The 20187-nt window shown below is 38.5% G+C and overlaps 2 protein-coding genes across 2 annotated transcripts in view; one reads left to right on the forward strand and one right to left on the reverse strand.

Moving 5' to 3' along the window:
• The first annotated feature begins 445 nt into the window (after positions 1-445).
• On the forward strand, positions 446-6832 carry blcap (bladder cancer associated protein). The gene is made up of 2 exons (XM_067586285.1): positions 446-598; positions 4658-6832. Exon 2 carries the CDS (start codon positions 4894-4896, stop codon positions 5155-5157), a length of 264 nt encoding a protein of 87 aa, XP_067442386.1. The 5' UTR covers positions 446-598; positions 4658-4893; the 3' UTR covers positions 5158-6832.
• A 3333-nt stretch (positions 6833-10165) lies between these two features.
• The window catches only part of ripor3 (RIPOR family member 3), an 82449-nt gene continuing 72427 nt past the window's right edge, over positions 10166-20187 (reverse strand). Inside the window, exons 17-25 of the mRNA XM_067586287.1 lie at positions 19976-20121; positions 19722-19887; positions 18912-19041; positions 18509-18673; positions 17991-18155; positions 14223-14425; positions 12950-13033; positions 12747-12837; positions 10166-12640 (exon numbers count right to left, since the gene is read on the reverse strand). Of these exons, the coding sequence (XP_067442388.1) occupies positions 12540-12640; positions 12747-12837; positions 12950-13033; positions 14223-14425; positions 17991-18155; positions 18509-18673; positions 18912-19041; positions 19722-19887; positions 19976-20121 (1251 nt within the window). The 3' untranslated portion in view covers positions 10166-12539. The remainder of the gene's footprint in view (positions 12641-12746; positions 12838-12949; positions 13034-14222; positions 14426-17990; positions 18156-18508; positions 18674-18911; positions 19042-19721; positions 19888-19975; positions 20122-20187) is intronic.

Consider the following 20187-nt stretch of genomic DNA (forward strand, 5'->3'; position numbering starts at 1 on the left):
TGTGCAAAAACTGTATGTAAAAGTTGATGTGAAGTTTATATGAGGCTTCAGCAGTCTGAGTTAGTCATATCAAGTGGATATCTGCTACATTTACAGTCTTTTTAGCATCAAATTCCCTCTTTGTGTTTCCTCGGACAGTGAGTGTTTCCCTGTTGAGCTGTGGTGGAAGTATAGTAACAAAAAGACGGAGCTTCATATTAGTTTCAGATAAACTTTTAAATACATTTTTGCACGGAAGGAGGACTGTGGATTTTGTCCCCCATCTCTTCCATTGTAAGTGCATTACGAAGGAATCTTCTAATGGTCAGTATGAACAGGAGGAATGATTACAGCAAGAAAAACCTGTTTCACTGTTCATTTGGGCTCCTGGCTGTTGTTTTTTAAACGAGTTGAAAAACTGTGAACACGTCCTTTAACCCTGCTAAAGAGAAGATAAATGTATTCAGGCAGACCACCAGTCTCCTAAACTTTCTGCTTGGGGTCCTTTTTTGCTAACGCTAATTCTTGTTAGCTGGCTTGCTACGTACGCAGTCAGTAGTTGAGACAGATCAGATGTTGGTGGTTTCTCTCTGCTGAGAATGAGCCCGAAAGATGTCAGGTTTGTCCACATTTTTGACAATTCACTCAAACACACACCCCGACTGTTGCAAATGTGTCAAACTGTGTCACTTTAATAGCTAGGTAGCTGAAAACATCCGCCTAATCTTTTGTTGTGTGTCAAGCTAACGTAGCTAGTTAGCTCTCAGTACTGTTCTTCCGTCTATGAGGAAAATATTGATGTCAAACTGACGGTAAACTTAGAGAAAACGGTGTATACCCTAATTGAAATGTTGTCACATTTTGTTAAGGGTGCCTACTTACTTCCGAGTAAAAATATTTCAGCACCATAATGATCCACTTTTAGACCTCTCTCACGCTGCGTGCTAACGTTACCGCCCACTGCGATGGATCTTTGTGGTAGAATATTGGAGGTGAAGACAGTAAAAATGCTAAAATTACTTCATCATTAATGCTGTTTGTTGTACTAACAGTTCACCAAAGTAATCAGCGGCTGCTTAGGACTTTAAAATCAATCAGTGTGACGTTTTATTGTTGATCTCCTTTCACCTGCAAGCTTCAAAATATTAAATTAGTAGATTTTTGAACGGAGTTTGGTTTGTCTTTCTGTCATACATTGGATATTATGCTAGCTTTAGATATATTATTTGTTCCTTGTCATCTAGGAGGAAGATTGGTTAATTTGACGTCAAGTAACTTTAAATGTTTAAGTCAAAGACCAAACCGTGTAAAGTTATTTAGCAGTTAACCAACCAAGCGTAACGTTACATCACGTTAACTACCGGTATGTACTGAAGCGAGGTTAGGTTGTCCAGCTGAATGTTTGCCGATTTAACCCAACAACTATACTAACTAGTTAACACTATTGAAGTCAGTTATTAAATACAGAAATATGAATGTGTCGGCCAGTTAGTCACACGGCAGTCAGGGGATGCTGGCAGCTGTCACTGACACTAACTCAGCTTTTGTCCTTCAACCAGCCGCAGCCAGTTTTCATGTTGAGACGAGCTGCTTTTAATGCGGATTTCGACACCGAAACAACGTCATTTTTCATCATGTTTCATCCGATCCAGGCAAAGTCAATCCTATAAATCCGGTTAGATAACTTTACGTTAGCATTATGTCATACCATCATAACATCAGTTTTAATAGCAAGAGGTTTGCTTAGTGCGTAGCTGGCTAGCTGAGCGGCTACCAGTGTGTTTCAGGCCCTTTTATAAGGAAGTTACCCTCTTATGAATAGTTGGCTACATGTTTACTTTTGGAAGTCATTAATGAATTTGGGCTGTGGCACTGATTAGTCATGACTGTGATATTGTGTGGCGTAATGGTATCCTTTCTGTAGCTGCCATTCAAAACGTAGTAGTGTTACACGTATGCAAACTCTCACACATTATCTTATGTGACTAACTGGCAGTGGTGGAAGAAGTGTTCAGATCTTTTACTTAAGTAAAAGTAGTAATACTGCAATGAAAAAAATACTCAATTACATGTAAAAGTCTTGCTTTAAAAGTCTTAACTAAAAGGAGTCAAGTCAATTTATTTATAGAGCACATTTAAAAACAACAACAGCTGACCAAAGTGCTTTAGAACTACAATGAAAACACATTATAAGGATCCAAAAATAATAATTAAAGTGTAGAATAAATTAATAAAAATTGGATTTTAATTTAAAAAAAACCTGACAGCATTCAACAGAGAAAATAAACAAAATAAATACAGAGTGTGGCCATTAATGTCTTCATAATGAATGAAGAAAAGAGAGAAATGGGTTTTAAAAATGTCAATTGAGGAGGAGGATCTAATAAAGAGGCAAACTGTTCCACTGTACCGTGGATTTTAACTGGGAGTGTTGAATGAAGAGCAGTGATTGGTCAGCAAATCTGAGGGGTCTGGCGGTAGAATAGGGGAAAGATGAGGAGGTGCCAGTCCATGTAGAGCTTTTAAAAAAAAAAAAAGAATAAAAGACTCAAACTTAAAATCAATTCTGCGTTTCACTGGTGACCGGTGTAGAGAGGCCAGTACAGGAGTGATGTGGTCTCTTTCTTTTTGGTTCCAGTGAGGAGTCTCGCTGCAGCATTTTGAACCAGCTGCAGGCCAGATAAAGCTGACTGACTGATTCCTATATACAGACAACTACAATAGTCAATGCGGGAGGAGATAAAAGCACGTACTATGGTCTCCAAACCCTCAACAGACAGAAATGATTTTAGGTTTTTAAATGATCTAAGATGCAAGAATCTTGATTTGTTTATCATAAATATTGTCTGCAAAGTGTACTTAAAGTATTAAAAGTAAAAGTAGTCACAATGCAAAATGGCCCAATTTAGGGTGTTTATCATACATGTGTTAATGCTGATTAATTGATGTGTACATGTCAGATAGAGGTCATTTTAACACCTTGTACTGTTTTAATGAATCTGTAACTATGCATATTTTATAAATTTACATTTTACATTTAAAATATTGATCTGAAAAGTAACTAATAAAGCTGTGAAAGTACAATTAAAAGTACAATATTTCCCTATGAAATGTAGTGGAGTGAAAGTATAAAGTAGCTTAAAATGGAAATACTCAAAGTAATTACCTCACAATTGTACTGAAGTACAGTACTTGTGTAAATGTATGTGGTAGTTTTCCACCACCGCTAACTGGCACGTCAGGTGGACTCTTATCAGTCTATTAATGTACATGTATTACTATATTTACATGCACCAGAGTGACGCCTACGTTAAATCTGCAGGCTTGTACTTCTATAAAAGGAGTCGCTCTAATTATAGTGTTTATTCAGAATTTGCATGAACTGCAGGTTATTCATGGTACTAAAAGATGGTGTGTGTGTGTGTGTGTGAGGTAGAGAGCATTTTAAAATTAGAGTTTTATAAGGCTGCAAGTTATGATTATTTTCATTATAGATCAGTTTGACAATTATTCTCTAGTTTGGTCCATAAAATCCCAAACTCAAAGTTACTCAGTTTACTGTAGAAACTAGGAAATATGAAATGGAGAATTATGAAAATAGTCTGCAACTAATTGATTAATTGTTGCAGCTTTAGATTTAAATTTAAATTCAATACAAAAGTGTATTTTCTTTTATTTATGTAAATTTAGTGAATAAATGTTGTTCCTCTTCTCAAGGTCAGCACAAACACAACAAAAGTCTCTAATAGGTATATAAAAAAAATAAATTAAATGAACTAAATAATTATCATTATAGACTAATCAGGTGGTTATTTTCTCCATTGTTTGATTCATTGTCGGGGCCAAAACAGCCCAAAAATGTAGTTTACTGTCACATTTGCAAATCTGAAACCAGAGTTAAACATTATTTAGCTTAGTTCTAAAAACCTCCTCATCCACATGCTGTATTGCTGTATAAAGTCCATGCAAAGATAGTCATACTTAGTTATTGTATGTATGTCTAATAGTTCTTGAAGGACATGTTCACAGTTTTTCGAGTGTCTTAAAACAGTCAGGAGCCCAAATGAACAGTGAAACATGTTTTTCTTGCTGTAATCATTACAACATCCCTTCATAATGTACTTAAAATGGAAGTGATGGGAGACAAAATCCACCGTCCTTCTTCTGTGCTAAAATGTATTTAAAAGTTTATCTGAAGCTAATATGAAGCTTACAAATGAGTCAAATCAAGTAGATATCTTTCAACGTTACAGTCTTTTTAGTGCCAAAGTTCCTCTTTTTGTTACTATAATTCCACCTGCAGCTCAACAGAGAAACACTGTCCGAGGAAACATAAAGAGGAGAATTTGATGCTAAAAAGACTGTAAATGTGTCAGATATCCACTTGATATGACTAACTCAGACTGCTGAAGCCTCATATAATGACTGTGTGGACACACTGTGGATTTTATCCTCCATCACTTACATTGAAATCACATTTGAAGGATCTTTTAATATCCAGTATGAACAGGAGGAATGATTACAGCAAGGAAAACCTTGTTCACTGTTCATAGGGACACCTGACTGTTGTTTTAAGACACACTTGAAAAATTGTGAACCCGTCCTTTAACTTGTTGCCGTACTACAGTTCAGAATTTGAAATCCTCAGACTCCCTTCTGTGTCCTCTGCTGTCTCCAGGGATGACCTGATGACAGCAACATCTGGCTTCTTCGACCTGTTCCTGCATCATCCCAGCTCTGTGGGATAGGACGCCTCTCCCACATCTCCAACCACCTGCTACAGGCCTCCTTCAGAGACCTCCAATAACCCGGGGTTGAACTGTACCAACCCCACACACACACAGCATCCAACACAAGCCAGAGAGACTCTGCCGGCGTCCTTTACAAAAAAAAAAAAAAAAAAAAAAAGAGACAATGTATTGCCTACAGTGGCTCCTCCCCGTGCTGCTCATCCCCAAACCGCTGAACCCGGCGCTGTGGTTCAATCACTCCATGTTCATGGGCTTCTACCTGCTCAGCTTCCTGCTGGAGAGGAAGCCCTGCACCATCTGTGCCTTGGTCTTCCTGGCTGCCCTCTTCCTCATCTGCTACAGTTGCTGGGGCAACTGCTTCCTCTACCACTGCCAGGACGCCTCACTGCCGGACGCTGCCCACGACCCAGCGATTGTCGGGACCTAGGAGAGAGAAAGAGGGAGAGAGAGAGAGAGCGATATCGAAGAGGAGGGGAGGGAGGTGTGGTGAAGGGTGACGAGGCATTGCTGGGGAATTACTGTAGAATGATACTGCCATGCTGGAAGAGGGGATGGACTACACTATGGGGGGCGGGAGAGCGGTGAAGAGGCGGTGTTGAAAGACTGCCGAGAGCGCTGGGCTGAAGGCGGTGACGAGGAGGACGAGGAGGAGGAGGAGGAGAGCCAGTTTTCGAGGATTATCGGGGGCTGTTCTGCCATGCTGTAAAGACAGACAGACTTGAATCTGAGGTGGTGGGAGGAGAGGAGGGGGAGGCGGCGTCGGAGGAGACGTTTCGTGTTACTTTAATGTTACGGACCGGGGAGGAGGAGGGGCGTGTGACATTTCATTTTCAGCAACTTGAATTCCAGCATTTTAAAAAGGGGATGAAAAGTAGACGATATATATACATACATAAATAAATAAACCACCTGGGACGTCAACTGAAAGCGGCCGCTGTGTTTCAGTATTTCTCTCAACAGCTTCTCCTAAAAAAAACCTGTTTTTAGAATAAAACTCACCTCAAACTGCCAAAAATCCCGACATAACCTCTCTGAAAGTCTCAGACAGAGCTCGGATGTTTCCGTGCTCGCCGCTCAGACCTGCAGCGGCTGAGCTTCGTGTACCAGGTAGTGTTAAAGAACATCTCCATAGAAACGAGGAGCAACACGCCCGCCTCTCACAGTCCGACGTGACCAAACTTCCTGTCACACACATACACACACACACACACACACACACACACGTACACATAACGCTGCTTCCTTCAACAAGGAGAGCACACACACACACGACACTGGACAATCAATAACTATGCTGTGAATAATTCTCCCCTCTCTTCGCCGCATCGCCACACACACACATAAACACACACACACCTCACAAGGTGTAATAATGCTGAGAAACATGTGACCCGCCGCCGTGCTCTGCCGCTGCCCCCCCCCTCCTCTCCTCGTCTTCCTCGTCTCCTCTTCCTCCTCCACCACCACACTCACGATCTGAACTTTTTTTGTTTGTTTTTTGCTGTTTTTTTTTTTGTTTTTTTTTCTTGTGCATGGGTTGCCTTTAGTTTATTTTATTTTTTTTTCATTAAGGTCACACACAAAAATTTTAATTCATTAAAACAAAATGCTGAAAGTTTCCAAAGGGTAGAAAAGTCTGAATGTGTGTGAGTGTGTGTGTGTGTGTTGAGTGAATGAAAGACCATGTGTGTTATGAGGGATAGGTGTGTATTCTCTTGTGATCATGACATGCTGATGAGCGTAAAATGTGGTGAAACACAAGGTAACGTACTGTAAACGGTCAGTATTCTCCAGCAACAATAAGCAATACACAACGCCGGCTGAAGAAATCAAACTTTTTTCACTGACGATTAGAAGTTTATTGGTAATCAGAAGGACGATGCTGTCATTAAGTTTCCTTGTGTGTCACTGTTTTAAGTGTTATGTTTAGCTGTCAGACGCAGGTTAAGGTGTTTATACTGTGTACCTATTGGTGTGCGTGTGTGTGTGTGTGTGTGTGTGTGTGTGTGTGTGTGTGTGTGGCCTCCTGTCGCGGTGCTGAACATGCTCCACTGCTACATGATTGCTTTGGTTTTAATTTAAATAAAGTTTTTTCTTCTCAACATGTTTAACTGTGTCTCATTCATTATTTAGTTGAGAGGTTTTGTAGAAACACATTTTTGTAGTCAGATGAGTTTTATCTTTGGAGATGGTTTCTGTGTTTCATCCAGGGCTGCAACTAAGAACTGTTCTCATTATCTAGTAATCTGTCAGATTATTATCTTGATTAATCGATTAGTTGTTTAGTCTATAAAATGGTGAAAAATGTCGATCATTGTTTCCCAAAGCCGAAGGTGACGCCCTCAAATGTCTTTATTTTGTTCTCAACTTAAATATATTTAGTTTATTATCATAGAGGACCAAAGAAACAAGAAAATATTCACATTTGAGGAGCTGGAATCAGAGAATTTAGACATTTTCTTCTTAAAAAATGACTCTAAAGGGTTCATTGATCTATCAAAATAATTGGAGATTAATTTAATAATTGGCAATTAATCAATTAATCATTGCGACTGTAGTTTCAATAAGATTTTCCCCCAGGGGACGTTTTCAGGAACTAAATCTATGTTTCATCTAAATTAAGTTCCTGTACAGTAGTTCCAGGTGTAGAACAGCAACGATGAGTCGATTAATCAACAAGTTGATCGACAGAAAATGAATCGGCAACTATTTTGATAATTGAATAATTGTTGTAGTCATTTATTTTTAAAGAAAACTGCAAAAAAAATCTGGTTTCTCCAGCTTCTCAAATGATGATTGAATGATTTTCTTTGTCAAACGTGACAACTGTTGGACAAAATGACGTCTAAAGATGTCACGTTTCACCCTGGGAAACTGTCATTTAAATCAATAATAAATAATTGGCAGTTTAATTGATAATGAAATTTAGTTGGGAGGTAGAACTCTAGTTTCTATTTTTCAGCTTTTGTTTGATAGTATCGGAGCGCATCTTTGCCTTTTTGTGTTAAATTATCCTGCAGTTCTTCTGACAAACACATCGCAAGTAAATCATGCAAAAGTATTAAATGAGACTATTTTCCAAAGCACGCTGTCTGTATCACCTTCAGAAGTTCTTCGTCTGCTTTGTTCACATCTTGTAGTACTTTGTTAGTTAGAAACTCTCTTGGCTAGTAAATATTTCCCAGTAGATGATGATGAGAACTGAGAGTCTGGAAGAAACACCTCATCAGGTCCGATCCAAGAGATCAACATGTCAGTCAGGATTAGAGATGCAACAGGCGTCTTGAATCATTACAGAAGGTTTGTTTTACAGCTGGGTAGTAAGTCACTAATTTATTTAACATATCTATTTAAACAGAAATAATTAGAAAAAGAACGGCGTCAGGACATCAGTGAAGGGATGAAGAGGAGATAAATGATGGAGGATGAAACAAACAAGGGAAAACTGTACTGACAGTACGTGAGCTGGAGGTGAGTCTCAGATGATGCAACTCAAGTGCAAGCACAGCAAACAACCTGCTCCAAATACTCCCCGCAGACTTTTAACGTCCTCTTTCACCTCCTAAATGATATATATTTTTTCATCATCCTGAAACAGTCCGCCGCGCAGAACAAACAGCTGATTTACAGGTTTTTTTTTTACGAACACGACTCCTTCTGCTCTTGCATTTTTATTCCTTATGAGAAACAGCCAAGATAAAGTTTATTTCTTTGTACTGTTCTTCACTTTTTACGCATTGTCTGCGTGGCGTGGTTCAACGAGTTTAAAATCATCTGAAACTGGTTTAATTAGTTGCACAAAATACAGCTTTAAGCCACTCAGAATGAGTATTAAAGAGATTATGATGAATTATAACTGCAGTGAAGATGCTGCAAACAAGGCATTCAGATACATTTTTATATAAAATTATGTTTTTACAATGAAAATTTATTTTTATTATCGATCAGAGACACAACAGGCACAGTGCAAACATGCATTCATTGATTAATTTATTCCTACACTGTGTTTTAAATACATCTGAGGTGCTTTAATTCTCTTAGGATGTGAGATTAACCTCTCGAACTGCGTGGAAATGATCTTTCTACACAATTAATTGTATTTGTTGAAGCTTTAGACAAAAAAGTCTGCATATTGTCCCTGATATCCCTGGTTTTTGAGGTGTATCTTCTCTCCATGATGCAAAGATATCACAGTTGTAGTTGTAATAGACGTCATATTTATCGTAGCTGTACTGAGACTGAGGATGTGAAACTATTCCGCTTCCTAAAATTGAAGCAGATCTGACCTGTGTTGAGCAACTATGGGCACAATGAGGCTGAAGGAAAAAAAACGTCAGTACCTTCTTCCCATGCCATTTTATTGACCTCCCAAACAGTCTCTAAATATCTGAGTCAGACAAAGGTCAAAGGTCAGTTTAACTAAAGCCAAATGGATTCTGTGGCCAGTGAAAGTATCTTCAGGTCAGGTCCCGTTCCCAACCTACAGTTTACAGGAGCGGCCAGCAGGGGGCAGCATTAGTCTCAGTGTCTGAAGCTGAGGACGTACAGACTGTCCTGAGAAAAATGTGGAATAAATTCTACATTTTCTCACAGCTAATAATAAAAGTGAACATGCTTAAAGTCCTGCTCCGATCAGAAATGTGTTTTTCTTACTTCAGTTGGATGATTGAGCAGAATGATGTTGGGTGAATTTAGATATACTGGGACAGTTTTTAGTTGAATTTTATCTTGTGATCATGTTCTTGTCATCAATTTAAAAAAAATTGAATTGAATTTACTTTCTTTATGTGAAGAAATTAAGTGTGTATGATATTTCTTTATATAAATCATGGCTCATCATTTTGTTGTATTTGACACAAAACTACTTTTTAGTGACATGTTTGGTCATTTGGGACACAGTTTCATTATTGCTTTCAACCCTGATGACATATTTCAAATAATATTTTAAACTGATTTCTTGTTTTTCTTAACCTTAAATGTATCTCTAAGGTTATTTGATATTATGTATTAGCTCCCTGTCTGGCTGTTTGTTTCCTGGGTGTCGTTCTATTCTGCGATAGGCCTTAAATTCATCATTGATAGAAGTTAAACTGTGGATTAAACTAAGTGATCTGCAGCAGCAGGCACCAGCATTGCTGCTTGGTTAGAATAAATTCCTTGTTAGGCCACTACCTGCACCCTAAACATATTAAGCAACATTTGGATTAAGCTTTATTGTTCACCATTGTCAGAGAAAATGATTGGGAGATGCTAATTTGACCAAATTATAAAGGTTACAGTGTAGGCATCAATTTGAAGTCTGTTCATAAATCATTAAAAAGTCTTAATCTGTACTTTAAAGTCGTCTGTCGGCTGCATCTCTGTGGTCCCAATTTACCTGAAACATGCCGAGACACCAAGAAAATGTCCTAATTTAAAAAATGTAAACATAAATCCAAAACAATATATGTTTATTTTGGTACACTATTACATCATACATGTTTATATATAACTTATATGTACAATATATTAGTCATTCAAATTTTATACCCTCACATTAAAATCAAGCTGAAGCATACGTCTTTTCTCTTACCTCTTGCTTTTTTCGGGGGTCAACTTCCAGTTTGATGTTGACCACACTCAACCTCATGAGACGTCACAGGATTTACGTCATGTGACTTCGGTCATGTGCTTCCACAGCAAAGTTTCAGCACCGACTGCTTTGACTTCAGGGCGGAAATACAGAAAAGCTTCAAATTTGAGAAGCTGCAACTAGCAAATATTTGGCATTTCTGCTTTTAAAAAAAAAAACGACAACAATGATTATTGATTATCAAAATAGTTGCTGATTACTGATTAGCTGATTAATAGCTAATCGTTGCTTTAAAGCTAACAGAAGGGGCCGTATATGATGGGCCCGATCAATAAAGTGACTATTGAGAGTAAATCATCGCTTCTCATCATTACAGCTACGTTGGTGGCATATAAATTATTGTATGAAGTGAATTCATTAACTGATGATCCATTAAGTGAACTAACTAATCACATAAACTCATAGTAACTTGATCATTTTTTTTAATGATGAGCGACAGGAATTTATGACACATCCTGCATTAATTCATCCGTTAATAACACTGAACTTAAAGTCACACAATTTAGCATTTATAAGAAGTATATAAACATTGAATAAATGGTTTATAACACACTATAATGTAGTTATAAGTAGATATGAGGACATTTTTACTAATGTAGAGTATTTGAACTTCTTCTATGAAGACATATGTTATATTATTACAGCTGTGTTTTTTAATTATATTCATATATTTATACAGCAGCCTCCACTTATGGATGCAAACAAGACACTTATACAAACACTTATTTCTGTTTACAACCACATTATGACGTGTTAAAACCATTTATACGTGCTTCTAAATGCTAAATAGAGACACTTAAAGTAAAGTGTTACATGTGTTTCCTAGAAATTCTTCATCAAGCAGTAATAAGATTGTGTCATACATGTCGGCTGATTGTCACATCCAAGTTAAATCAATGCAGATGCAAACGGCAACACTTCAAATCCACACGTTCATAGATCACATCCAGAAGAGCTGCATCATCCGTATCATCTGCAAAAGCAGGAAACTCACTCGCAAATATCATTATTTTATCCTCAAGAACAGATTTAGTAGAGAAGCATAAAAAAAAAAAACCTCATAAAAAGCTGTTTGGCTGCCTGCCAGAGTTGTTTGTACGATAATCCCTCGGTGTCCCTGAATGTCACAGCTCCTGTTTGCGGAAACGTTTCAGCAGCCATTTTATGTTCCTTCCACTAAACGTTCAGGAACCGATGAAAAAAACAACAACAACAAAAAAGGAAAGTAAATACAACTCAGAGAGAAAAGTAAAGCTGCTGCAGGTAGATTTGTGGACTTCTCCTCTATGAGGTTTGAATCACTGTTTGTGGCTGTTATTAAGGATTTATTTGGTCCCTCAGAGTTGAATGTTTTTGTGTGATATTTCTCTCAAACACACACTTTCACTCCATTATGTGAGATAATAATAATATTTGTCCTTCACTTTTGTAATAAAACAAACATGAGGATTTGTTGACCTTATTGAAAGCAAGGCTGCACAAGACATCACATTAGGGTTAAAGGATAAATTCACAGTTTTTCAAGTGTGTCTTAAAACAACTGTGGTGGAAGTATAGTAACAAAAAGAGGAACTTTGGCACTAAAAAGACTGTAATGTTGAAATATATCTACTTGATTTGACTCATTTGGAAGCTTCATATTAGCTTCAGATAAACTTTTAAATACATTTTTGTACAGAAGGAGGACTGTAGATGTTGTTATGGCAAGAAAAATATGTTTCACTGTTTATTTGGGTTCCTCACTTGTTTAAAGACAGACTTGAAAAACTGTGAACTCGTCCTTTAAATAACTAAGAGGTACTACACTGGAGATCCCGAGGAGATCCTGCATGTTGGCATTTTTACCACCCAACATAAATTCACTTATCAGGTACAGTCACTTCTCTGTCCGCAGGATGAATAAAATCCAAACGGTCCCTAAACATCAGCGAGTGAGCGATCCATCCAGAGAAAGCTGAAGTCATCTTCAACATCTTCGTCTGCACTTTGGTATCGTTCGTTATGAAGGTAGATGCCTCTTCCCGGCGTATAAACTTTATCCAACTCAAACACACAAACTGGGTTTAATTTTAGTCTCTCGCCCCGACGCTCAGGAGGATCACTGAGACTCTTCGTGTTGGGTCCAAACCAGAAAAATACAAGACCCGCAAGCTTCTTTTAGGTCCAGACTTGTTTACTTATAGGATCGTAATCTCAGTCTCTTGGTTCTGGTAAGCTTCCTCCTGCATCTCAGTGTACAGCTGGTCCATCCGCTGGAAGGCCAGGTACCCCTTTTTACCTGCAGATGAAGAAGAAAAAGAAGAAAATGTAATAAAATATCCTAAACTGAACAGCTGAATTATGAATAAATATTTAAAAAATGGTAGATTAATGAATGTTTGTACCAAAAGAGAGGACAGTCTCTCTGGCAGCGCTGCGAAGATCTTCATCCGCTGATCTCCACAGATCCGCTATGTGGTCCACGCTCTCTGTCGCCTGGCAAGAACACACACACACACACACATTTCAAGACTTGATAGAGTACCAGGTGATATTTCCGTGAGTATTTCTGTGTCTGCTGAGAGTTTATGTAATGCGTGTTGCTCACCCTGAGACATTTAAGAGCCAGACAGGAGCCTTGTTGGGTTTGAACATTAGTGCTCTTCAGACTCTCCGTGTAGTAAACTACCGCCTGGAGAGGAAGGTTAGAGAGAAATGAGAGAGTTGTGATATTATTGTTGTTGTAGCTGCATCATTGCACTTACTGTTAAACCCAGAGAGGGAAGCTGTAATTTGCAGATATACCTGAGCTACTGTGTGTCAGAGATATCTATGAGTCTACAGCCATGCTAGCAGCTCGGCAATGACAACGCTAACATGCTGATGATTAGCAGGTATAATGTTTACTCATTAGTGTGCTAACTTTTAGTAATTAACACTATGCACAAAAAACAGCTGAGACTGATGGGAATGTCATTAGTTTTGTCTAAGTAATTGGTCATTAAACAAAATACTGGACAGATTATTTGACCTGACGATGGTGCTCGAGGAAAAGTCAGAGGATCATCAAGGTCAGGTCAAGGTCAAGAGGGTTCAAATGCAGATGTCACCTCTGGGGACGGCAGGTCTGGGAGCCAATCAGAAGAGACTAGGGTCCCCAGATGTGTGGTGCATCAAGTTTTATTTGACTAGATTTGCAAATGGGTCACATTTCTCTGCTCAAGTAATGCTTTTATCACGTAAAAAGTAGCTAAATATTCATTCTTGTTGTGTGTTAAGTGTGAAAGAAACTACGCTAAATTACAGAAAATACACAACCTGTTACATAAGGTGCAGGTGATGTTTTTACATTTATATCTGCCCAGTAAAACCTGAACATTTCACTGTGTGTGGTTTTCTTGGATTTTTATTTCACATGTAGCAGATTTTTCACTGTTCGCTTCTCATTCTGAGCGAAAAGCATTTAAATTAACTGTAAAATAAGTTTGCTCATATACTTCTGTGGCAAATTAGGAAGTGACAGATCTCATGTATGGGGACCCTACTCTCTTCCCATTGGCTCACAGACCTGGAGTCCACAGACATGAGGTCTGTAATTCAAATTAATCCAAAATTTAATGTCCAATACTTTGATTTATGACCAGATACCTGAAAAACTAATGATATTAAGCCTCACCTGTATTTTGTGTTTGTGCTAACATGCTAACATGCTAACCGGTAAACATGGTAAACATTAGACCTGCTTAACATCAGCATGGTAAGTTTTTTACTGTGAGCGTTCATTGTAAACATTAGCATTTAGCTCAAAGCCTTATAAAGCTGCTAGCATGGCTGTAGAGTCTTATTAATGTTAAAACACTGACAGTTTAATGTTTATGTACTTTGCTCCTGAAGGCCTTGCAGCCTGCAGCTCTGCAGAGGCAGTTGGCAGCAGCTTTGCAGACTTTGTGGTTGGAGTCGATCTGCAGGGCGGCCAGAGTCTGCAGCGTGCACGCCAGTGGGAGGAGCTCCGAGATGCTCCGCCCCCTCAGTTTATTTAAACCCCGCCTCCTTTTAGGGCTCCTCAGGGCGGACAGGATGTACTCTGAAACACATAACGAATGACCGACGAATGAATAACACACCTAATTTAGTTGAGAGAACAGTCTCGTCACAAGGTCCATTTAGTAGCTGTTCTGGAGCTTTCAATCATATTCTATGGTCTTTACCAGCAGATGAAGTTTGCATTGTAGATATTCAAAATTCCTTTTTTCATCTGAGGCTTCTCGTCACAGATTTTCTGCAAAATTAGTACTTTTACTTTAGTATTTTGAGTAAATTTAGCTGGTAATACTTCTATACTTTTACTTATGCAGGATTTTTACCTGTAATGAAGTATTTTTACATTATGGTATTTATATTTCTTCCAACACTGCAGGTGACAGAATCTGATGGGTCACCAAACACGAGTTTAAACATCCAGACTAACAGATGTTGCACATTTAGAAAGAATTCAGGCTGAAATAAAGTTATTTTTCTGCTTCTAAACAGTGAGATCGATAAGTCACAGTGAACTTGGGCACAAATAGTTTGTCTAGTTCTCTCAAATTAGTTATTTATGGTCTCAAAGTTTGAGATTTTCAGCTTTTCAAATGATATGATGAGCAGTAAGTGTGTAAATCATCCTTGAAACCTGTCAAAAACTCTGCTTGAGAAATGATTTGTTGTTTTAGAAAAAAAAAAAACATGTCTAAATAAAATATTGTGCATGAATTATATCATTAAGGAGGTTTCACAAACACTCTGAGTGCTTTTGAGAACATGTGAGTTTGGGTTGAAGCAAATAGTCGAGTAATTGATTAATCGATTGTCAGAAAATTATTTGGCAGCTGTTGTTGTTATGAATTAATCATTTCTGTTGTTTTCCAACCAAAAATGCTTTAAGTTCAAAGTGAAATTGAGACACGTCACTTTGAACTCGTAGAAAAGTGAAAAAACTTTCTTCTTAATGAACATTAAACAATAGAGACTGAAATTTAAAAGAATTAATTGTCTTGTACAAGCATTTCACAATGCAACACGCAGGATAAAGTTACAAAGAGGAGCCTGCAACAGGGTTTTATACACCTTAAATGGGCGTTACAGTTCTTTTCTTAATCTATCAAAATACAGACTTATAAATAACTTCATGTCTGTTTACGGTCCTCCTGTCCAGGAGACATCCTGTCCAACTGACCCCTAGATGACACGTCTCACTCTGTCTCCAACCAATTTTAATTTCTACATCTTCCTCTTTATAAATATAACGCTGAACTTCCTTTAACCTCAAACTGATAAGTCTGCTGATGCTGCAGCACAAAACAGGAACAATTTATCAAGATCTAGATAAAATAGTAACACTCATACACAGTGCAATCATAATTTTTTATAATTTTTAACTGATTTCTGTCACCGTACAGACTGAATAACTAATAATTTAATTGAGAATATATAATCTGATTAGAGCTGCAACAAAAGATTATCATTATTGATTAATCTGGGAGGTGGGGCTGCTTTTTTTTGTCCTTTGCCAATCACATACCTGTGTTTTTAATGTCCTAAGACTCAAGATAATGAAAATCTCTACAGAAAATCTCAGAAAAGTAAATTTAATCTGATCTAACCTTTCTGGCAGTCTCTCTCTCTCTCTCTCTCTCTCTCTCTCTCTCTCTCTCTCTTACACTGGGCTGTTAACTCCACCCGCTTGGTCTTAAAAGTGAGTCAAAACAAGTGCCAAGATTTATTTCAGCTTTTATTCGTCTCAGATCGACTTCTTCACAGAAACGCTGTGATGTTGTTGTTCCAGCAGTTTTAGAAGCGACGTGCTATGCAAACCAAAATGTGGTTTAACAGTTTAATAAACAGCAGACGTCAGCATCAGAGAGGAACGAGAGGAAGGAAGGAAGGAAGGAAGGAAGGAAGGAAAGAAGGAAGGAAGGAAGGAAGGAAGGAAGGAAGGAAGGGTGTTCATATCTGATCATATCTCGGCAATAAGATGAATCATGTGGCTCTTATGAAATCCTTTAAGCAGAGATGCAGCTTCTACAGCTACACACACACACACGCAGTTTGTTTGGTGTGACCTGTTGGCAGTGATGTAGACAGATGATCCAGATGCCTAGTCTGGGAACCAGACGAATCTGTGAGACCATGTTTTATTGGTCTGGCGATGTCAAGCTACCAGATGCCTTGAGTTTGCTGGAATTTCTGGAACGTTCTCGGGTCCTAAAGCTCTCTAGTAGAACTATAACAGAATATCATTCCTCAAATACTCAACAGATACCAGCAGAAAACACACACACACTGTACATGTACATATCTTTATACACAAACTTTGGAGTCACCTTTCACCTGTGAACTCAGTACAGTAGAAACAAATAAATATGGATTAATACAGTGTGTTCAGTGTTGTTTGGTGGTCTATAATCATTAAATGCCCAGAAAACATATTTTCTCAATCAGCTTCTTACTATGACTGCCATTTTTTTAAAAAACAGTTTTACTTCTTTCACACCAGAGTTGTTTTTCTCTGCTTTTCTAACTTTTTTTTAAACCGTCTCCTCAATATTACTGAACATAGACACTCAGATCTCTTCTGGATTATGTGACGATCTCATAGGTTTATACCACGATCTCCAGTTTCAAGTATTTTTTTGGCATGTTAGACAGCCAAGAATACTACAATACCCACGAGCCTCAGCTGCCATTGCAGAAGAATCCATGGGTGTGAATCAGAGCAGTAATGAATTCAAAACACTGTCGATGAAGTTGTAAACAAAACGTGACACCATAGTTGTTAGAATTTACTCAAAAATAACCCAGAAATAAAAGTGAACAAGTGACCAGATATTAAAGGGGATGTATTATGCTTGTGATTGTCTGTTTTTTATATCCTGTTATGATGTCGGATGTTAAATGTGGTCAAAGTTCCAAAAACTTGAGGTGAACGTATGTAGAAATGCTGCCTGTGAGTCAAAAATCAGGGCTTCAACCTGCTCTGAACACTTCCTTTGCAAAGTTTTTTCTTCATGTCGGCTCATCTCCCACCAACAGTTGGTTACGGTTGAACGTTTAGTTGCTATAGCAACCCCTATTGTCACAGTTACACAGCAGCAGCAGCAGTTTAACTGACGTTGTTTTGTCCACCAGTTTGGTTCAGTTCACCCAAATTACAAAAACATATTTTCATACTTAGCTCTAAAGGTCTAATAAAGTAGATATTTTTGGTTTTATTTGTCCTGGTTTTGAGATTTCTGCCTCCACCTCAATACAATGTAGGTGGATGGGATTTAGTTAGTGGTGCTCACAGCATTAAAAAAAATGACATTTCAGTGGAACTACTTTCTGCCAAAGAAATAGTCCCTTTGAAAAGTATTCATGCTTTGAGCAGCACAATCAAAATTGCAAACACCTCCATTGCATTGGAGTGGAGGAAGAAATCAACGAGACTGCACAAGATACCGCAAAAGATATCACTCTTTAGTTTTTTTTGATATGGATGATCTGACCCTTTAATGCCCTTTTATAAAAATATAAGATAAGAAAAGATAAAAGTAAAATATATGACATTTTAAGACTATGTCCTCATATAATTCAGATGTAAAATTTCAGTTTTAAACGTATAGCCGTACCTTCTTTGGAGAGGCGTGAGATGTGTTCTCCCAGCTCCTGGATGCTCCAGCGTTTCAGATACACCGACAGCTGGAAGAGGGTGACTCTCTCTGGGCTGCAGACGGGCCGAGGGCTGGGCACCACCCGGCAGGCTGTCTGGACCTGCTGCAGCAGCTGAGAAAACACTGCAGAGGAGGGAGAGAAAGCACGTTCAGCTCGGCCTGCGAGCAAAAACACCGCCTGTGGTCGAGTTAGTCGGTGCAGTGTTTGATCAGTGTGCAGGAGCCAACATCTATTACTGCCTCAACACTGCCTTTAGTAGTTTCTGTTTGCCTTTTATAGTTTGGTGGTGTATTTTTTCCATCTCTTGCACATACCAGACTCCCTGCACATGCAACAAGTCAATGCTCATCATCTGAGTTGCAAAAACACATCATGGGAAATGTAGGTATTTATAAAATAAAGTAGAAGCAGCTGAGATGTGTCGAGGGCATAAAAAGTATCATACAATAAATGAAGAGCTTATTGACATTAGTACCTTTTTCTGATTGGCCGGGCTGCTTGGCCTTCACCTTGTGCGTGTAACGTTTCTTTAGCGTCCTGGAGAAGCAGTCGGTGTGGCAACAGAAAGGCGTGCTGCTGTTGTTAACACACTCCTCCCAAAACAACAGCGTATCCCTCCTTCTCTGAGCTTTAGGGAGGACTGAGCGGGAAGAGCAGAAGAAGAAGAGGAGAATAAAAATCTTATTTGCACCTTAATTTATCCGTACACATCATGAGAACCTGAACAGGCTTAACATATAAAAATACAACAATAAAAAACAAGATAGTTCTGTAGTGTTTTGTGCAAAGTGTAAAGAAATAAGTTGGGAAAACCTGTTGTGAATTATTTCATGCTTATCATGTATTAAGTGTGGATAATATATAAATCTTCCACTAACTGTCAATGGCAGAGATGTTGTCATTCTTCTCTAGCAGCAAACAGCTGACTCTGTCCAGGACTTCAGCTTGGAGAGCCATTTCTTCCAGCAGATCCCTCCGAGACGGGCTGAAGTCAGTCGTTTTCATCATCTGAGGAAACATTACAAACACATTAGATCAGTGGATCCCTGTTTGTCCTCCGTGTTGCAAAGCAAAAAAAGATGGATAGTTTGCACGTCCCAACTTAGTGGGATGCAGGACAAGAAGCAGCAAAAAAGAAAAGGAGACGTCTGCAACCTTTTGCAAGGTTTTGCAAACGTTTTGACCTGCATGGTCTTCGTCAGGCAAACATTAATGTGAAGACAAGCGATATACACACAGGAAAAAGATCACATGATGCAAAATAACACCCCTAGAAATTTGCTTTGTACAGACAAAACACACAATGTGAAGGACACATAAAACATTTATTTTAAATCGTTATTATTGTTATTAAACAGAAAAGAGAAGTGTATACATTGTGCAGAACATGCACGAGAAGGAAAGTTCTAGGACTTGGCACAAGGGGGAGACATATATATATACATATATACATATATATATATATATATATATGTGTGTGTGTGTGTGTGTGCGTGTGTGTATATATATATATATATATATATATATATATATATATACACATTTTTGTAATTGGTGTTGTTCTTATAAAAAGGTGTTTTATGTCAGTTTCCTCGTTTAAATCTTGGGTGACACTGTATTAAAGTCCAAATATATACAAAATATTCTGTTGTGTTGCAGACGTGACATTCTACAGGAACATACTGCACCTGTAGCAGGATGCCGCAGATGTCCAGGTGAGTCTCCAGAGCCTGGTCAAGACCCCAATTCCCAGAAGTCAGAGGGGTGATGACCAGCTCCTCCTCAGAAGCTGATTGGCTGTCCTGAGAGAGGAGGCCGAGACTCCTCAGCGTGCTCTGCTGGAGAGAACTGATGCTGTTGGATAAAAATAAAAAAAAGGAGAGATGAGTTGTTTCACAATACAGGAATGTTTAGCGTTTCATTGATTATTCTGTGAACTCACCCGCTGTCTTTTAGCCTCATGCTGCCCAAACAGGAAGTGTCGTCATCTGCGTTGAAGTCATGTGACAGGAAGTCAAAGCTGCCCAATACTTCCTCGACAGCCAGAGTCTCCTCTGATGATGAGCTTCTCAACATGGAGAGGTCGTTCTGGAGGAGAACACGTGCACACATTCATAAAGCTAAAGGGCCTGAAGATACAAACACTAACACACA

The sequence above is a fragment of the Thunnus thynnus genome, chromosome 4, assembly GCF_963924715.1.
Source record: "Thunnus thynnus chromosome 4, fThuThy2.1, whole genome shotgun sequence".
Lineage (NCBI taxonomy): Eukaryota > Metazoa > Chordata > Actinopteri > Scombriformes > Scombridae > Thunnus > Thunnus thynnus.